At 36.3% G+C, this 18,769-nt stretch overlaps 1 protein-coding gene across 1 annotated transcript; it reads left to right on the top strand.

Annotated features, from left to right (window-relative positions):
* The first annotated feature begins 2,486 nt into the window (after positions 1-2,486).
* stam2 (signal transducing adaptor molecule (SH3 domain and ITAM motif) 2) lies at positions 2,487-17,426 on the top strand. Its single transcript, XM_054615063.1, has 14 exons — positions 2,487-2,645; positions 4,285-4,369; positions 4,515-4,590; positions 5,859-5,954; positions 6,119-6,265; positions 9,452-9,515; positions 9,882-10,080; positions 10,266-10,360; positions 10,698-10,780; positions 10,868-10,955; positions 11,036-11,090; positions 11,182-11,329; positions 13,620-13,783; positions 14,989-17,426. The coding sequence occupies exons 1-14, from the start codon at positions 2,606-2,608 to the stop codon at positions 15,185-15,187; spliced, it is 1,539 nt and encodes a 512-aa protein (XP_054471038.1). The 5' UTR covers positions 2,487-2,605; the 3' UTR covers positions 15,188-17,426.
* Positions 17,427-18,769: the final 1,343 nt, after the last annotated feature.

The following is an 18,769-nucleotide window of genomic DNA, read 5'->3' as shown; positions in this document are numbered from 1 at the left end:
ATTATTATTATTATTATTATATTAAATATCACCTTAATAAATCCGTCTTCTTAAAGTGAAACTGTGTTTATATTATTATTATTATTATATTTATCACCTTATCCGTATTATTATTATTATTATTATTCTATTAAATATCACCTTAATAAATCCGTCTTCTTAAATGAAACTATGTTTATTATTATTATTCATCTTTTTATTATTATTATTATTCTATTAAATATCACCTTAATAAATCCGTCTTCTTAAAGTGAAACTATGTTTATTATTATTCTATTATTATGTCTTATTATAATGTTTATTATTATTATTCTATTAAATATCACCTTAATAAATCCGTCTTCTTAAAGTGAAACTATGTTTTTATTATTATTATTCTATTAAATATCACCTTAATAAATCCGTCTTCTTAAAGTGAAACTATGTTTATTATTATTATTATTCTATTAAATATCACCTTAATAAATCGTCTTCTTAAAGTGAAACTATGTTTATTATTATTATTATTATTCTATTAAATATCACCTTAATAAATCCGTCTTCTTAAAGTGAAACTGTGTTTATTATTATTATTATTCTATTAAATATCACCTTAATAAATCCGTCTTCTTAAAGTGAAACTATGTTTATTATTATTATTATTATTATTATTCTATTAAATATCACCTTAAAAATCCGTCTTCTTAAAGTGAAACTATGTTTATTATTATTATTATTATTATTATTCTATTAAATATCACCTTAATAAATCCGTCTTCTTAAAGTGAAACTGTAAAGTGAAACTATTTTATTATTATTATTATTATTAAATATCACCTTAATAAATCCGTCTTCTTAAAGTGAAACTATGTTTATTATTATTATTATTATATTAAATATCACCTTAATAAATCCATCTTCTTAAAGTGAAACTATGTTTATTATTATTATTCTATTAAATATCACCTTAAAAAATCTGTCTTCTTAAAGTGAAACTATGTTTATTATTATTATTATTATTATTATTATTATTATTATTATTATTATTCTATTAAATATCACCTTAATAAATCCGTCTTCTTAAAGTGAAACCATGTTTATTATTATTATTCTATTAAATATCACCTTAATAAATCCATCTTCTGAAAATGTTTATGAAACTTTGTTTATTATTATTATTCTATTAAATATCACCTTAATAAATCCATCTTCTTAAAGTGAAACTATGTTTATTTTATTATTATTATTATTATTATTATTATTATTATATTAAATATCACCTTAATAAATCCGTCTTCTTAAAGGGAAACTATGTTTTTATTATTATTATTCTATTAAATATCACCTTAAAAAATCCATCTTCTTAAAGTGAAACTATGTTTATTATTATTATTATTCTATTAAATATCACCTTAAAAATCCGTCTTCTTAAAGTGAAACTATGTTTATTATTATTATTCTATTAAATATCACCTTAATAAATCCGTCTTCTTAAAGTGAAACTATGTTTATTCATGTATTTGTTTAAAATATTTATTTTTGAGTGAATTAAATTAAAGTTTTGAAAGTGATTCATGTCCCTTTTTTTTTTACTTTATTTGAGTTATTTTGTTGATTCTATGATTATTTTGTTTTTATATTACTTTGATTATCTGCCTACCTGTGTAAACACCCAAATAATAAAATTAATATCATAATTTTCTATTTAATTTATGCAATTTACCTGGAGTAACATGAGTACACATTTTTTTCATTATCCTATACAACCCAAAGCTAAAAAATATTAAATTAATCCATAATATCTGTTATTCAATCAAGTTTTGAAAGTGATTCATGTCCCTTTTTTACTTTCTTTGAGTTATTTTGTTGATTCTATGATTATTTTGTTTTTATATTACTTTGATTATCTGCCTACCTGTGTAAACACCCCAATAATAAAATTAATATCATAATTTTCTATTTAATTCATGCAATTTACCTGGAGTAACATAAGTATTTATTTCATTATCATATACAACCCAAAGCTAAATAAATTAAAATAAATCCATAATATCAGTTATTCAGCCAAGTTTTGGAAGTAATTCATGTCCCTTTTTTACATTTTGTTTTTATATTACTTTGATTATCTGCCTACCCGTGTAAACACCCCAAATAATAAACTTAATATCATAATTTACTATTAAATTAATGCATTTAGGAGTAACATGAGTCCACATTTTTGACATTTTTAAATAAATAAATCTTGGCTGTCATTCCTCTTCCCCCCGCTAGATGTCAGTGTTTCACTGGGGGTCCTTCGTGTGACCAGAGGTGTTAACTCAAATGCCAGGTGTTTTAATTATTGTTTTAAGAATATATTTAAACGTGCTTTACTTTCAGTAATTAAAACAAAACCCTAATTAACCGCACTAAACGTATACATAAAAACATATCTTGCCAACAACTCCTCCGTCGCGCTTTCTTAATTCTGCTCAGGCATCGGTCGGGACAGCCACGATACCGGAAGTAAGCGGTGCGAGTTTAAAGCTAATGGACACGGAAGCGATATTTGTTCAGCTTTAGACTCGGAAATCACACGAACACGTTGTTTTTCTCTTGTGGTCAGGCTTCTCTTTGACTCGTCAGGATGCCTTTGTTCTCCCAGAACCCGTTTGAGCAAGATGTCGGTAAGTTACGCGCCGTGTCCGCCGTTGTGTTGTCCACAGTGCCGTGCGAGCTAACTGTTGCTAACGGCTAACGAAGGGCCAACAACACTGGATGCTAACGTTAGCTTAGCGCGCTCTCAGCGTGCGTGTGAGTGCGTGAGACCACATGCGCGTGCGTGACAGCCTCAGGTGTGTTCGTGAGAGTGTACCTGAGGGGCTGACAACCACAGCCGGTCAGGTTATCGATCAGGTTATCGGTCAGGTTATCGACCAGGTTATCGGTCAGGTTATCGATCACTGCCTGGTCACGTGACTGAGGGTAACAGAAACACGTGTCAGTTAAATAATTATTATTATTATTATATTAAAGTTATTTAGGTTTAAATGGGTGTGAAGGAGGGTTATGGTCACCCTAATGTTTAAGTCTGGAAACAATAAATACAAAGAAATATTTAAAAAATATATATATATATATATTATATTATATATATATATATATATATATATATATATAATATATTATATATTTTTTTTTTTATTTATATATATATTTTTATATATTTTATTTTATTTATTTATATATATTTATTTTATATATAATATGTATAATATATATATATGTAATGTGTATAATATATATATGTAATATGTATAATATATATATATATTTATAATATATATAATATATATATTTTATATATATATGTAATATATATATATTGTATATCTATATATATTGTGTATATATATAATATATATAGATATATAATATATATATAATATACATATTATATTTATAATTTATATATATTGTATATCTATATATATTACATATATACATAAAATATATATTATATAGATATACAATATATATATTATATAGATATAGATATAAAATATATATATTATATAGATATAATTTATTATTTATATATATATATATACAAAAAAAAAGAAAACAAAATATCTAAATACAAAAATATATATACAAAAAAAATGTTTAGAATTTTAAAAAATCTTCATAATCAGCAACATGACACGTTTTTTAATTAAAACTCATCTTTGGGTCAGTATGATGATAACGTGTTGGTCATATGTCTTTCCTCTTAGTCATAGTCAAATGCAAAATGACATGCAAACTACTCAGGTGGCCACTCTTACCTTACCTTACCTTACCTTATCTTACCTTACCTTACCTTACCTTACCTTACCTTACCTTATCTTACCTTATCTTATCTTATCTATCTGCGACACCACGGACCTTGTGTGACCAGACAATAGTTCACTGTTACACTTAACTGTCTCTGAGTGTTCGTGACAGTTACTATGAGCTGGAAATGTGCATTTGAGTGATTTCCTGTTAAGATGTTATAAAACTACAGTGAGTCACCACCTACAAAAACACCGCCATCATAAAAATATATTTACGTTTGTAGGATATGACATAACTAAAGGAAAAAGGAGCTGATAGCATCTTGACCCGACACTCAATATTTCTTTTATCTTCTGGTACAACATTAGTTCTCAAACATGGCAGTTCAACACTTGTTATTCATTATTATCACACTTGCCCACTGTGGTCGGCACACTCGTGATGCCAGTGAAGATTTGTTTTCTCACCCTTCCATATGCTCCGTGTCCCTGTCTGCCACATTTACAGAGAAATCGACCAATGAAAACAACACAGTCGATGACTGGGGGCTCATTATGGACATCTGCGATAAGATTGGAACGACAGCCAATGGGTAAGCTGGAAAAGTGGCTCCTTTCTTTAAGTGCAGCTCATGTGTTGAAACAGTAAACACCAGATATCAGGAACTTTCTAGTGTTGGGACACTGTTGTTGTTGTTGTATTAGCTCTGAATTCTGCTCTGTTCTCTTGTGTTTCAGACCAAAGGACAGCTTGAGATCCATCATGAAGAGAGTCAACCACAAAGTGCCTCACGTTGCCATGCAGGCCCTCAATGTGAGTGTTTTATTCTGCTTTCATGCCACCAAATTCACAGACACTCATTCATCTAAAAAGTAAAATGACAATACAAATTCTTTGAAAACAAAAAATACTTGGACCTAAAATCCAATCGTTATTATGAATTTGTTCAGCTTCATTAACTGGGACATTATAAAGCCAATAAAAATGTAATTACAAAACAAATTGATCTCCAAATCATTCACAAGCAGGAGTTACACATTTATCAAGAAATGTTTTTTTCATCTTCTGGTCCTGCATATACAAAGCATGCAGAAAAACAAATCCGTCCGATGAGACATTTTATCTCTTTCTCGTTTCACATGTAAACACCCATTTCAACCTTTGTGCATCAATCCATATCTACTTAATCAATATCTATTTTATATTATAATAAACAAAAGCATCATGCTGTTTGCAGTAAAAAGAACAATAGAAAACCAAAAGTGTAAATTCTTTTCTTTTGCTTTTCTAGAAGAAGAAAAGCTTGTTTTTCCAACACATTGAAATTATAAGCTTTTCTTCTTCTAGATTAGTGTACAGCCCAGTTTCAACATTTGAAGATAAATTACCGGATCTCAACTGAGCACAAAGAGATCTTTTCTCAAAACATAATTCTCCGTAACCATATTCGGTCTCAATCATCATAAAAAAAAAAGGTTTATATATCGTCGGCCCCTTCTATCGGTGAGAAACAAACTTTCTCCAAACAAACCAATATTGAGCTTTTTGTTATAAAAAAAATCCTGCACAAATAGTACTACCTAAGATATAAAAACTAATAAGCAGCTACAGGACTATGGTAATCTTTAAAAACCCAAAGTATACAACATTCTCTTAGATCGTGAGAGAATAGATTTGTTGTGAGTCCAACTCTTCTGCCCCTTTAACTGTGAGAAATGAGTTTTCTCCGAAGCAGTTTAATCTGTAATTGATTTCATGTTGTCTTTTGTTTAAGCCTCCCAGGAAGGTAGAATATTTCCTACTGGGAGGATGAGAAATCTGAGAGCTGCTCCTCAGTCTGAGTCATCATGCTGTCACATGACCTGCTCTATATTTAGACATCCGTGTTCACTCATTCACATAATTAAAGCCCCACTGTCATTAAAAGTATTATTAATTACAAAAGCTTCACCTGCTATTAACACCTCCTTCCAATAATTCATTTATGTGAGTTGTCAGAAAATAAATCCTCTTCCTCCTTTATTCCTTTATGATACCAGCTGTTTAAACTCATTGTTTTTTAATTTTGACTTCTCTTCCAGTTGCTCGGTGCTTGTGTGTCGAACTGCGGCAAAATATTCCACTTGGAAATCTGCTCGAGGGAGTTTGCCAGTGAAGTGCGCAGCGTTCTGGGCAGAGTATGAGAACTTTTCTTCCTCATCATTCCTGTTTTTACTAGCATGTTTGTTTGTTACTCTTTGTTCACTCATGACTGGCGTCATTTTCACACTTTAAAGAAGGTTAACCTGAAATGTCACGGATAGGATCATGACTAAGTTCTTCTTGTGCACGTCATCTGCAGGCCCACCCTAAGGTGTGTGAGAAGCTAAAGGCTCTGATGGCAGAGTGGGCGGAGGGCTTCCAGAAGGATCCACAGCTCAGTCTGATCAGCGCCACCATCAAGTCTCTGAAGGAGGAGGGCATCAGCTTCCCCGCCGCGTCCTCACAGGTACGACTACATCATCAGAACGTGATGAGTTTTAAAACATCAGAAAAAGTCCCTTTCACACATTCAGCTGATCCCTGAAATGAACTCGCCAGTTCAGAAGCATTCTAAGTTGATTAAATGAGATAAAGAATAACCACGGACAGTATATTAGAAGTGGACGTAGTGCAACCAGAGGAGTCGCCCCCTGATGGACAGTAGAGAGAATGCAGCTTTAACACATGAAGCTTTGACTTCACTCTGCAGAACCGGAGATTTGCCACCTGAGACTCATTTAATCCGACGATGAATCACTTTATAAAAATTGAGGATTTTTTGTTTGAGAATTTGTTTAATTTTATTTAAGGGTGATGACGTTATAACATGACGACAGGCTTTCAAAGCTTCATTTGAAAAACTCAATAGAAGCTTCAAATGTAAAAATACATTCACAGTATCTTGTTTACAAAATCTGGATAAAGTATCTTTAACACCGGAACATGATATTTGCTGTGACCAGTCATTATTTAGCATCATTTAGAGAACGTATGACACCAGCCAACATTTATTTCTATTTAAAGGAACTACAATCTGGCTGCTTATTAAAGTCGCTGTTGGCAAGGAAAGTTTTCCAGCCAGATTTGGCAGCATGTTTATGACTTCAGTGGCATCTGAACACTTTGTTTCATATGTTTAGAAACTGCTCTTTAACTTGAGGATGATTCAGGAGATGTAATGTGTTGGCAGTCCTGTTTCACACCCAGTTTTTCCACTTTAATTACAGTTTGAGTCCGTAGACCACAATAACAAAATAAGTGTGTGTGGATGCTTTTAGTCCAGTGTGTTCTGGCTGTGCTTTCTGGTGTGTTTCCAGTGTAAAGTTTTCGGGGGTTGGGTGGAGCGTCACATGTCTGTCTGTGTTTGTTTGGCAAGTGCTTACAGTGGAATTTCCTCTTCACATATTTCCCATAATTCAGTGGAGATGTGTGTGTGTGTGTGTGGGTCTTCGTTGTTGACAAAGCTGGCCTCCTGGTTCTCTTCTTTGTTTGATGTGTGTATGATTTCTGTTTTGGAACAGACTTTATATATATATGTGTGTCAAGGGTTGAAGTGGACTTTGCTCTCTCAGGTCGTCATGAAGCAGCTGACATACAGATGTGTAATCTGTGGTCATAGTTTCTCTGTAGCTGCCGGCTTCTGTTGTGGTAGTTAGATGGTGAATAGTCTATTGTGTTGTCGTTTTTTGTAAATGTGGTAGACAAAACATTGGAACAACCTCTTCAACCTCAGTGATAAGCATAGTTAACCTAACACCTCTGTTACAGTTTACAGCATTCAGACGGCTCAGAACATGGATTAATAATCACCATCACGGCCTTAGAGCTCTGTCTGGTCCTCACATTGTTTGTGTTGGCTGTGCTTCATTTCGCTGTGTTTTGTGTTGTGTTGTGGGAAGAGCTGAGGCAACCTGCTAAAAAGGAGCCCAGGTGGCGCACGAGGGCGTCAGTTATGACATTTAATCTCTTATCAGCTGATGAGCAAACAGCAGCAGGTAGTGTGACTCAAGCTGTGGCTCGGCTTTTTTCTAGTATTTACCCTCCAGCCATCGTTCACGCTGAGTTTTAAAGGAATGAGTTGAGATGTTAAGAAGGGTGTTTGTTCAGTAGATGAAGCAAAGCTCTTTACTGCTGTGGATGTCTTTTAGACACCTAAAATAAGTGTACGCTGTATTTAGAATCATCTCTATACCTTTCTGTCAGGAGACCTTTCTGACGGAAACTTAAGACGTTATGTACTCCTGTGTTCTGAGAGGTAAAACTACTGTTTTTGTCAATGAAGTCTGTTGTCTTTAAAAAGAGCATAGATAACAGCTTCAGTTCCCGCCAGAAAGTTCTGTCCGACAGCAAGATAAAGAGGTGAAAATATTCTAAATATATCAACACTTCCACAAGACTCCTTTGACAAACACACTAATCTCTCAGGACACAGGAGTTTCTGGTCTACTGCTGCTTTCATTGGTTAGTTATTTGTGTTACTGTGAGGCTTTGGCGTTTAAAAGTGTTTGTATAAAGTCACCAAAGTCACACAATAAAACCAGCTAAACATTGGAGGAATCAGTAGAGCAGCAACTTCTGTGTTCTGTGAGGTAAAATTACTGTTTTTTTCAATGGAGTCTGGTGTCTTTAAAGGGAGCATAAATAACTGCTTCAGTTCCCGTCATAAAGGTCTGTCTGACAGCGAAGTAAAGAGGTGAGAATATTCTAAATATAGCGTACACTTGAACTGACATTGATTCTTGTAGGTGTCTAAAGTACGTCCACAGCAGAACATTGCCTTGCTCTGTTATTTTGAAAGGTTAAATTACAGTTTTGGTCATTTGAGTCTTGTAGCTTTGTAGAGATCATTTTTTCGTGTGCTGGTGCTGTTTTCTGTTTCTCCGTCTTCTGTAGGTACATGTTTTTGGACAGCCTGCAGGTGTTTGTCTGTTTTTCTGAGCTCCACACTACCGGGCCATGTTTTTCCAGTCCCTGTTGTTCTGCTCTCTGTTGGCTGCATTTTGTTTTCTTGCTACGCAGCCCGTTAAGGTCGGCACAAACAGCATGTACAGTTGTTGTGTCCCAGTTTTAGATGGAATGAGAGCTCCAGCCCTCAGACACCAGCGCTCTGTAGTGGACTGGTTATCACCAGTTCAGAGAAAGCTTCTCAGAGGGATGTTCATGGAACTTTAGTTTAAAGAGTTTTTATAAAGAGCGTTATCTGGAAACAGAAATGTTAATGAAGGGAAGTAACCTTTTGTCTTTATTAAACTTACATCTGTTGTTTCCAATATCACTATACATACATTATTAACAAGAATAACGCTATTTTGGTCCCTTGGTTATTTAACATGGATATCTGCACCGTGTTAGGAGGATCTAAAACTGTGATGTTCATTTTGTTCTTAAGTAAGTTGACTTGTATCTGGATAGAAGATGTATCGCCTTATTGCCCTGCGTCAACGTGTAGTACCAAATATGAACTACAGGTGGCAGTACAGTCACTGGAAATCAGTTTGTTTTTTCCACATCTTGTCTTAAGTGCACAGCAACCCTCCTGTATGTACACACACACACACACACACACACACACACACACACACACACACACACACACACACACACACACACACACAGACACAGACGTGACCTTATGTTTCTATAATGACCACAGGGTTCCACCACAAAGGTCGGCCCTCCCGCTGTCGTCAAAGAACCGGAGGATGACCTGGCCAAAGGTAAAGTGAGGCGCCGTCGTTCAGCTCTACACACCTTCATCATGAATAATTCATCTGTTCAGAAGCATTATTTACTAATCAGATGCACATCTTCCAGCTGCTGTGCTTTATGTTTAAGACTTATTATTATTAGTTTGTACCAATATTCTCCTCTTTTTACGAGGAGTAGAACAGTTTGAATTGATTATCGACTGGATTTTATGTCCCCATTCATCAAAAGGTTGTTTTATTGGCTGCGTTATTGATCGTTTTCATCTTTCATTTAGTCTTCTGAGAGCTGTTTGCATTCTGAAAATAAAGAAGATTAATGTCCCCGTCTCTCCTGTTCTCTCCTCCTCCCCCCGTCCAAACCTCCACCTCTCCCAGCCATCGAGCTGTCCCTGCAGGAGCAGAAGCAGCAGGTGGAGACGCGACCCCTGGCCCTGACCTCCGACCCCCCGACCTACACCAACGGCAGCGGGGGGCCGGAGGCTCGGAAGGTGCGAGCGCTGTACGACTTCGAGGCGGCTGAAGATAACGAGCTGACCTTCAAAGCTGGAGAACTTATTCTGGTTTTGGACGACAGGTGATATTTTAATGAATCATCAAAATATCATTTTAGTGTTGCAGACTTCTGGCTCCCCAAATGTTCTATATTCTTCAGCTACATGCAGTCAAATGCAACACCTGTGCAGTAAATCAGTGTGGCTCACTATTGGAAGCTCACACATTGATTTTAAAAAAAATCCTGTTTCATGTTTTCGTTTACAGCGATCCAAACTGGTGGAAAGGAGAGAACCACAGAGGAGTCGGGCTTTTCCCTTCCAACTTCGTCACAACCAATCTGAATGCCGAGCCAGAGACAGGTCGGTCTCTGATGGATCTCTGTATGAACGTTGTGTCGCCCATTTGGGCTCCGACGTAAAGTTTTTAATCCCTTGGCTGGTCGGGCGAGTGGGTCAGAAATGTACTTGGCCCAATACAAATTGTTTAATGTGTCGGCGGTTATCAAATAAGAAAAAGACCACCCAACTAAACTGGTCATTTAAATGCTTATTCCTCTTTATCTGCCACCATGTCTACACATTGACCTGTCCTACGTTTGTTTTAGAAACCGGCCTTTATGATCTTCCCCAATTAGATTTAAAACCGGAGCAAATGAGTTTCAGACCTGCTAATTGAACCCAGTCTTTTCTTCCACAGTGGCTTTTGTTGAAAAGGCTTCCACTCCCGAGGAGACGGTTGAGGAAACCAAAGATGAGCCCGAGCCCGTCTGCATCGACGAGGTACTGCGCTTCCTTAATGTGTTTGCATTCATTCACAAATCACCTCTCAATCAAGCTGCAGAGACTAACCTGCTCTTCTCTCTGCAGGGGAAGATGGACAGAACTCTGGCTCTGCTGCAGAATGCCGATCCTGCAGATCCGGCTCCAGATTCTGCAGAGCTGATCCAGCTGGAGGGTATGGAGCTGAATGCTGGAGTAAATCTACTGCAGCAACACTGTTGTTTTCTAACTCTGTCTCTGTAAATATGTGAACAGGTGCATGCGAACAGATGAACCCGATGATTGATGAGAGGCTACAGGAGATCGACAGGTAGTGTGTTGCTGAATCTGGATCGTTAAAGGTCATTTGAAAGACAATCCATAGGCTGCCTGTTCTAACCAACGCCTCCCCCGTGCTGCAGGAAACACTCTGAGTTGTCCGAGCTGAATGTGAAAGTCCTGGAGGCGCTGGAGCTTTACAACAAGCTGGTGAACGAGGCTCCGTTCTACTCCACCTACTCCAAGATGCAGGCGCAGTACAATCCAGCCGGCTCAGCTGTGCCCATGCAGGTCAGAAAAACAGGCAGTGAAGTCGTCCTGTGTGACGCTCAACATCTCACTTTAACTGTGGTTTAACATGTTGTTCATGTAGCTTTGCATCATGGGATATTAAAACTAAAGTTCTCTCTGAATCCATCAGTCAATCAATCACAAAACAAATGTTAGTGCTGATTCATTGTTTTTGTTATACGTATTCAGCGTATTCTATTTCTTCCGTACATTTTTTGGCATCTAACCTTTTCTGCATTCTTAAGTATAAGGAAAAACGATAAGCTATCAAAATATTCATCTCTCTCCGGACATTCCTGCTACGACTTCTACCTGTTCTACTTTTTAAAATGTTAAGCTATATTCATATTTCTTTTCCACAAATACAACTCAACGGAGAAAATCTTGAAATCCTCTTAAATATCCTCTACTTTGAAATGCAACAGCTTCCTCATACTTTGAGCTACGGACTTCATTTGATCCTCAAAAGGGGAAGAACACTTTGGACTATTATGGAATGATTCTGCTTTTTGATATATTTTACAGTTTTTTTTAATTGTTTGAGGTCCTGCTCCTCTATGGAAACATAACATCAGGACTAGAAGTGGAGAGAACTCAAACATGTCTTAAGTGCAGAATAACACAGTTATAATGTCATAAATCATAAAAAAAAGAAAAACTTAAGATGATTTTCTGTGATTATTTATTTTACAAGAAATCTATATATCCGACAAGTTTTACCAATGTTGAATAAAATGGAGGCTATAGATAGATAGATAGATAGATAGATAGATAGATAGATAGATAGATAGATAGATAGATACTACTTACATTTTTACAGCATCTGCTCTGTTCAGCAGCCTGCAATTCAGTCAAAGTTCCATGATTTTTTTGCCACATGACTGTTGGTCTCAGCCAAATCCAACATATCTTCCTAGTTGAACTGAGGAGCTCAGAATTGAATGTTTTTTACAGAATCTGGTAAAAGTAAACGATTTATTTGGGGCGAAATTTTAAAGGAGACATGTAGAATAAAATGTTTCGCTGAAAATCACAATTTTAAACTCCGTTTTGGCACATGATGTGTTCAAGGACATCAGAAAGATGACAATCTGATTATTAAGTGTTTTTTTTAAAGCTTCAGGCTGTGATAAACGGTGTAGTTCCAGCGATTGTTACAACAAAGCATGCTTTTCAATCCCTCTGACTGCTGTTGGCTCAGGGGGTTAAGGTTCTCTGGTGTGTTGAGTCATCTTGTCTCGAGCCGAGTCAATAAAAAGCTGAGTCATGCATAATTTAAGGACGGGTTCAGTTGGAGGTTGTTTCACAGCTCAGAACACTGACGGCTGCAGAGATGTTCAGTGTTTTGACAAGCTTTGTGTTAAACCCCCGAGAACGATGCATAATCCAGCACTGAGTAGCCTTTCAGTCTATTAATCTCTGGTATGTTTTTATATATTTCATGGAGACAACGAACCACTAATGTAGAGGATTATTATGTCCTGCTGTAACCTCCATATTTTCTTTCTCACATCCTACACTGGTGTGTTATATTTGGCGTTGGTTTTGTTGCCTCTTGCATTCAGTCAGCCTTTCTCTCTCGTCCTTGGAGAGTCGGAGGCTGCTCGGCTTTTCTTGGCAGCGGCTGTTTTTCTCTGAAGTGCTTGATGTCACTGTCTCTCCTCTGAGATTTAGAAAAATGTCCACTTCACTGGGCCGGCCCACACCGGACTGCTGCTCTATTTTTTTGTTGCCCTTCATCATTTTGTTTTTTTGCAGAAGACTGCAGGATTTAGTTTTACGTAAGCACTTTCTATTTGAGAAGTATAAACTGGGAACTATTCATAGCATCTACCTGACTAACTGTACCAGTCTGCACTTTATTCAGCCCACAAGGAGCAGCTGTTTCTATATCTCTGATTGTCTATCTGACTCCCAGCTTTATGTTTTATTATAGTTTAATTAAAGATAATTTTGTTTGTCATTTATGAAATATACTCATTCTCTTTATTGCCAAGAGTTAGATAAGAAGATGTACACCTCATGTCTGTACGCTAAATATGAAACTATAACCAGCATTTATTCCCTCAGTAAACATTGTAAACATGAGTTTATGGTCTCAATCTCTAGTTTCAAGTCTTCTTCAATACAGCATGATGTTCATTTAGTAAATGATGCTCCATTTAGAGTCAAACAGACCATAAAGCAGGGGATGCTTTAGGGCGGGGCTACACACTGATTGACAGGTCCACACCAGAGAGATTATTTAATGAAGAAGCTCATATTTAACCCGACCCGTTCCCTCCTCCAGGGCTACATGGGTCCGGCCGGTGGTCCCTACATGCCTCCAGTGATGCCTCAGGTTCCTCCTCAGCCCTACACTCTGCCCAGCGACCAGCCGGGGCCGCTGCACTCGATGCCCCCCAACGTCTCTGCTCCACCCAACGGACCGGCCGCCCAGCCTCCATACATGAGGTAAGAAAACAGAGGAGGAACTCCACAGGGGTCATGTGACTGATGTGACGGCATCAATAGACTAGATCTTCTGGTTTAACGATCTACAATTTCTGGCTTCTGGGTTTCATGAAAGTATCGGGTTGGAAATGAAACTTTACAGTGAAAATGGTTTTTTTATTATGTTTTTCAGATGTCATTTTTTTTTACTCTTAACAGAAAGAATTTAAGTAAATCACCATATCCATGTGAGTCAGTCCAAGCAGTGACTCAGCACTGAGTAATATGTCAGGTTTAACTACCAGTCTGAATTAAAAATGCAAGATGACAAGATGTTATGAAAGAGGTTTTCACTCAGAGACTGTAGATGGTTTACTGTATGGATTCTGATGATTTGAACATGTTGATTTACTAAAAAATAAAGAAATCTAAGACTGTTTACACCTGACATTAACCTTCTTAACAAACAAGTTACATTTTAATTAAGTTTAACCTTTTAAGCGTATTACAGCCTCACTATTTGGCTCTTACCTTTCACAATAAAAGCCCTACACATATTCACGGCGTCAATGATAACCAGAGAGAACTCAGAGGCAACGCAGCGAAAGAGCTAAACGGCTAATGTCTGAAAAATGACATTACGAATGTGTCAACCATCCCTGTGAGTTGGACTTCTTCTTCTTTCGCTTCTTCATTTTCTTCTCCTTCCTCATATACTTCTTTTTCTTGTTCTTCAAGCTCTTTTTCATCCTCCTCCTTTAATCTTCATCCCTTTCTTCCTCTTCTTTTTTGTTCTTCTTCTTCATCATCATCATCCTTCTTCTTCCAGTTCTTCTTTTCTTCTTCTTCTTCTTCTTCTTAGTCCTTCTCCTTCCTTCCTTCCTTCCTCTCCTTCTTCTTCCTCCTCTTCTTCTTCTTCTTCTTCTTCTTCTTCTTCTTCTTGTTTTAAATTATCATTATTATTCATTTCCGGCAGCCTTAAGTGTTAATTTGCACACAGAGCGTGAAAATGAGATCTGATCACAAGATGTCCCTGTGGTCACATGAGGGGTTGTGTTTTAATCCCGGGTGTGAACAGTCGGGTCAGAGCTGTGATCCGTCCAGAGAGGATCTACTTTTCTTCATGTGAATAAATGACCAACATAAGTTAAACGTGTTGACACTCGTTTCTCTTTATTCTTTTATTTCCTGTTTGTTCTTAATGTCCCGTCTGTGTTTCCTCTCAGCTCTGCTATGAACACTCAGTACATGAACCACGCCGCTGGAGCTCCGTACCAGCACCAGGTGGGCGGGGCCATGGACATGTCGACCTATCACAATGCCAGCATGCCTCCCGTGTCCTACCCGGTGTCCGCCCCCCCGCACCAGGCTCCTCCTCCCCAGCAGCAGCAGCAGGCGGTTTACTACCAGCAGCCTCTGCTGTGAGACTCTGACCCACCGCAGACCTGAGACCAGTACACACTGCAGATATTTCACTTTACAGCGGTGTGTTCATGTGGCTCACCTTCTCTGAGTGTGTGTGTGATGAGGGCTTTAGGAAAATTCCTTCAGCTGTTTTTTTTTTTGTGCCTGATGAGCTGAATTGAACACACCGCTGTGGAAGTGGAAATATCTGAAGTGTGTGTGTGTGTGTGTGTGAGTGTGAGTGTGATGCCTGTTGTCGGGACGCTTTTTGTGTGTGCATGTCCTCAGCTTCTGTACGTGAGGCCAAAAACAAAACAACACAGCGTCAGGAGTCTGCTTCTCGTCCTTCAACACAGAAGAAGAAGAAGAAGAAAAAAAGAGTTGGGTTTGACAGCCACCAACACAGGACCATGTCATGTACATTTTGCAATTCATAGTGCAACGTAACATCGCTATTTCTGAATTGAATCCCTCTCGAAGAATGCACCCAACATGTCGTCTACTGAGGTGGAAACGGAGGGAAAGGCCATGTGCACACTCATGAAGATACATTACAACCCCAGAAGCAATCCCCGTCAATGTCTACACAGACAAATATTTACATGTGCAGGTCAGAATTAAATAGACTAAAATAGCAGGTCTGCATGTAAAGCGCAAGTTAAAGATGAACTTTTTGCACACGGCTTTGCACGGTCAGTTTATTCAGCTTGTATCAATCAAAACCGTTCATATCTTTTCTGTCAGATGACTGAAAAAACTAATCTGAAACATGTCAGAAACACAACATTTTAATGCGTTCAGAAGTCTCATGTTTGTAGTTGTCAGTGACATCATGAACCCCATTTGGCAGACTTTTTCAGTTAATTTTCCCAAATCTGTAAACATAATTCTTCAATGTATCTGCATTAATGTGAACATGGCCTCTAAAGTTTTCCCTTTTTAGTTTTTTAATGAGCGTCTTGTTTTTAAGTCTGGGTGAATTCATCCAAACACAGGCTCACTTCATTCTTTGTCCTTTTCTTTCTTTGTTGTTGTGCAGTTTCACTCGTGTTTCTGCCTCGTGTGTCGGCTCTTATTAAATCTGGTTGGGACGCGGTGCAGATGCTCCCGTCAGGACAAAAAGTTTTCCTTCCTCACCAGCATCCATCACTTTAGCTCATCTGAGTGTTTGAAGAGAACTACAAACTATATTTTCAAACATCACCGATGTATGTTAACCGTTCTGTGTGTGTGTAAATGGTTAGAACAATGCTTTCCCTGAAGCTTCACTGCCTCGTGATGCGTTCGGAGGTTCTATTTGAGATATTTAAGATGTTCTCTATGTGTGTGTGTTTGTTTTTTTACATGTCTGTATGTGTTGGAGGGCTCACCATTAATAATAGGTTCTTCATTGTAAAATGATTGTCAGATTTTAGGGTTGAACTGAGAAACAGTTAGTTCTCTTTGTGTGTTTATTAATCTTCTGCCTCTGTTCATGATTATTCCATCAGTACCTTCCTGCCTCTCATCTTCCATTTAGAAGCCTGTTAGGAGTTTTATGCAAACGCACGATACTGATATTTCTCATGTCTATATACTTACAATTCAAACTTGTCAATGTCATTGCCTCTACTTTGATTTATATATATATATATAAATCAAAGTATATATATATATATATATATATATATATATATATATATATATATATATATATATATATATTGAGACATTATACATGTATGATTTACATGGCTGGAGAATGTGTAATTATTACTCTTACGTCTGCTTTTACTTTTTATTTTAACACAATTTTTCCACAAAGTTCAGAAAAGGACTAGTTGTTGATATGAAGAAAGAAAAAGTGGGAGATCATGTTGTGTTGGTTTTTATTCTGTTTTGGGGTTAAGCTTATTAAATTAAGGAGCCGCTTTCATAGAATCTACAGTCGGGTGGCAGTAGGTCAGAACGGTCTGTTTCCTTTATTAAAGGTTTGTATATTAGATGTAAAATACCTGGTTTTGTTGGTGACGTTGCACCTTAGCTTTGTATCATTTATTTACCACTGGATGCCTTGTTTTTTCTGTAGAAATCAAAGAACGACACGGACAGAAACGTCAGTGAGTAACTTCAGTCTCAGAGTCCGCTGGATATGTATAATTCTGTATATTTAAAATATTCCAGGAAAAAGTCCTTTATCCAGGATTTAAAAAAAAAAAAAAAAACTGCTTTTTTTTAACAGAGCAAATGTATAATATTCTTTGAAATAAAAAGAAATTGACCTGTGTGGAGGATGGTACTTTTTTTTTAACCTACATTTCCCTTTGGATTCCTTTTCAGTAATTGCATTTATATAATTAAGAGGAAGATGATTAAAATAGAAACTGTGAACCTAATTAGCTTCTCTGCACTCAAGCTAATAATAAGATCATTATTCAGAAGCTATGATTTATTCATTGAACTTGGCCTTTTTATTTATAGTCTTCTAGTCTTTACTTTTCAGAAAGATGCACTGGGAATCCTCTTAAATACCAGTGTTGTTCTGGTGTTAGAGAGCAAGAGGAAACTGTTCTCTTTAATTAAATTTTCAAGGCCAAACACGGCAGGATGTTCTCCGGGATGAGAACACAGTGTGAAGCGTTTCCACAGACCTGCAGTGAGATTGACTGGAAACAGCACAGCTGGTGTCTCTGTCGGAGTCTGCTGAGGAGATTCTGTCAGCTGTTGTTTGTCCTAGTTTTAATTTAGCCAGATAAAACATGTCCTCTTTTATTCTGAAGTGAGGAACAAAGCACTAAATCAGTAGAAAGGGGTTGTGATGGGCTATATATGATTAAAAAAGATATAAGATCTTTTTACCATTGAAAACGTTTGTAAAAAACACAAATTATTTAGATATTTACATTCATATTTATATTATTTATATCATAATTTTTATATATATTTAAAGGTTTTTTATAATAGCCTAGAATATTTATATTTGTTGTGGCACAGTTAAACATTTAATTTTTTTATCAAGGTCATTGAATGTTTTTTTTATTCGATAAAGAGAATTTGCCTGAACTCTCAAACCTGATGCCAGGTCATGCTGGTAGAGAATGCTGCCTTCAAATGCACCTCGTAAAGTCCAACTTCAGTAGATTCAACATTAGGTTCATCTGCCGAGTACGTAAACATATTAAAAAATATATATTTTTCATCGCTCTCAATGTACCTAAATGGAAATAGATATACACCTTTTAATAAGGATTTATTTATTATTTCTATCATTATTTATCTGTACGTTTATATATATATATATATATATATATATATATATATATATATATATATATATATATATTTCTAATCTAGAATAGGAGCAAATGTAACATAACCCAATTAAAAATATATATATGTATTTTATTTTTACATTTTTTACAGTCCCTGACATAACACCTCAAAAACAAAGGACATGATAAAATCATAGCAATAATAATAGTAATAATAATTGAGCAAGTAGTGATTACATATTTAAATATATATACACCTATACATACATAAATATATACATACACACACATATATATGTATATTCACAAACATAGATACATGTATACACATATATACACCTACAGAACACCC

Source organism: Anoplopoma fimbria, chromosome 16 (assembly GCF_027596085.1).
Source record: "Anoplopoma fimbria isolate UVic2021 breed Golden Eagle Sablefish chromosome 16, Afim_UVic_2022, whole genome shotgun sequence".
Taxonomy (NCBI): domain Eukaryota; kingdom Metazoa; phylum Chordata; class Actinopteri; order Perciformes; family Anoplopomatidae; genus Anoplopoma; species Anoplopoma fimbria.
Note: the sequence above shows the minus strand (reverse complement) of the source record. Positions and strands in the feature narration are given on the sequence as shown.

Excerpts from the sequence above, each read along its gene's own strand:
- stam2 (XM_054615063.1), top strand. The coding sequence starts at position 2,606 with ATGCCTTTGTTCTCCCAGAACCCGTTTGAGCAAGATGTCG. Across the intron at positions 6,266-9,451 it reads TCCCCGCCGCGTCCTCACAG|GGTTCCACCACAAAGGTCGG; the intron begins GTACGACTACAT and ends TAATGACCACAG. Across the intron at positions 11,091-11,181 it reads AGGCTACAGGAGATCGACAG|GAAACACTCTGAGTTGTCCG; the intron begins GTAGTGTGTTGC and ends CCCGTGCTGCAG.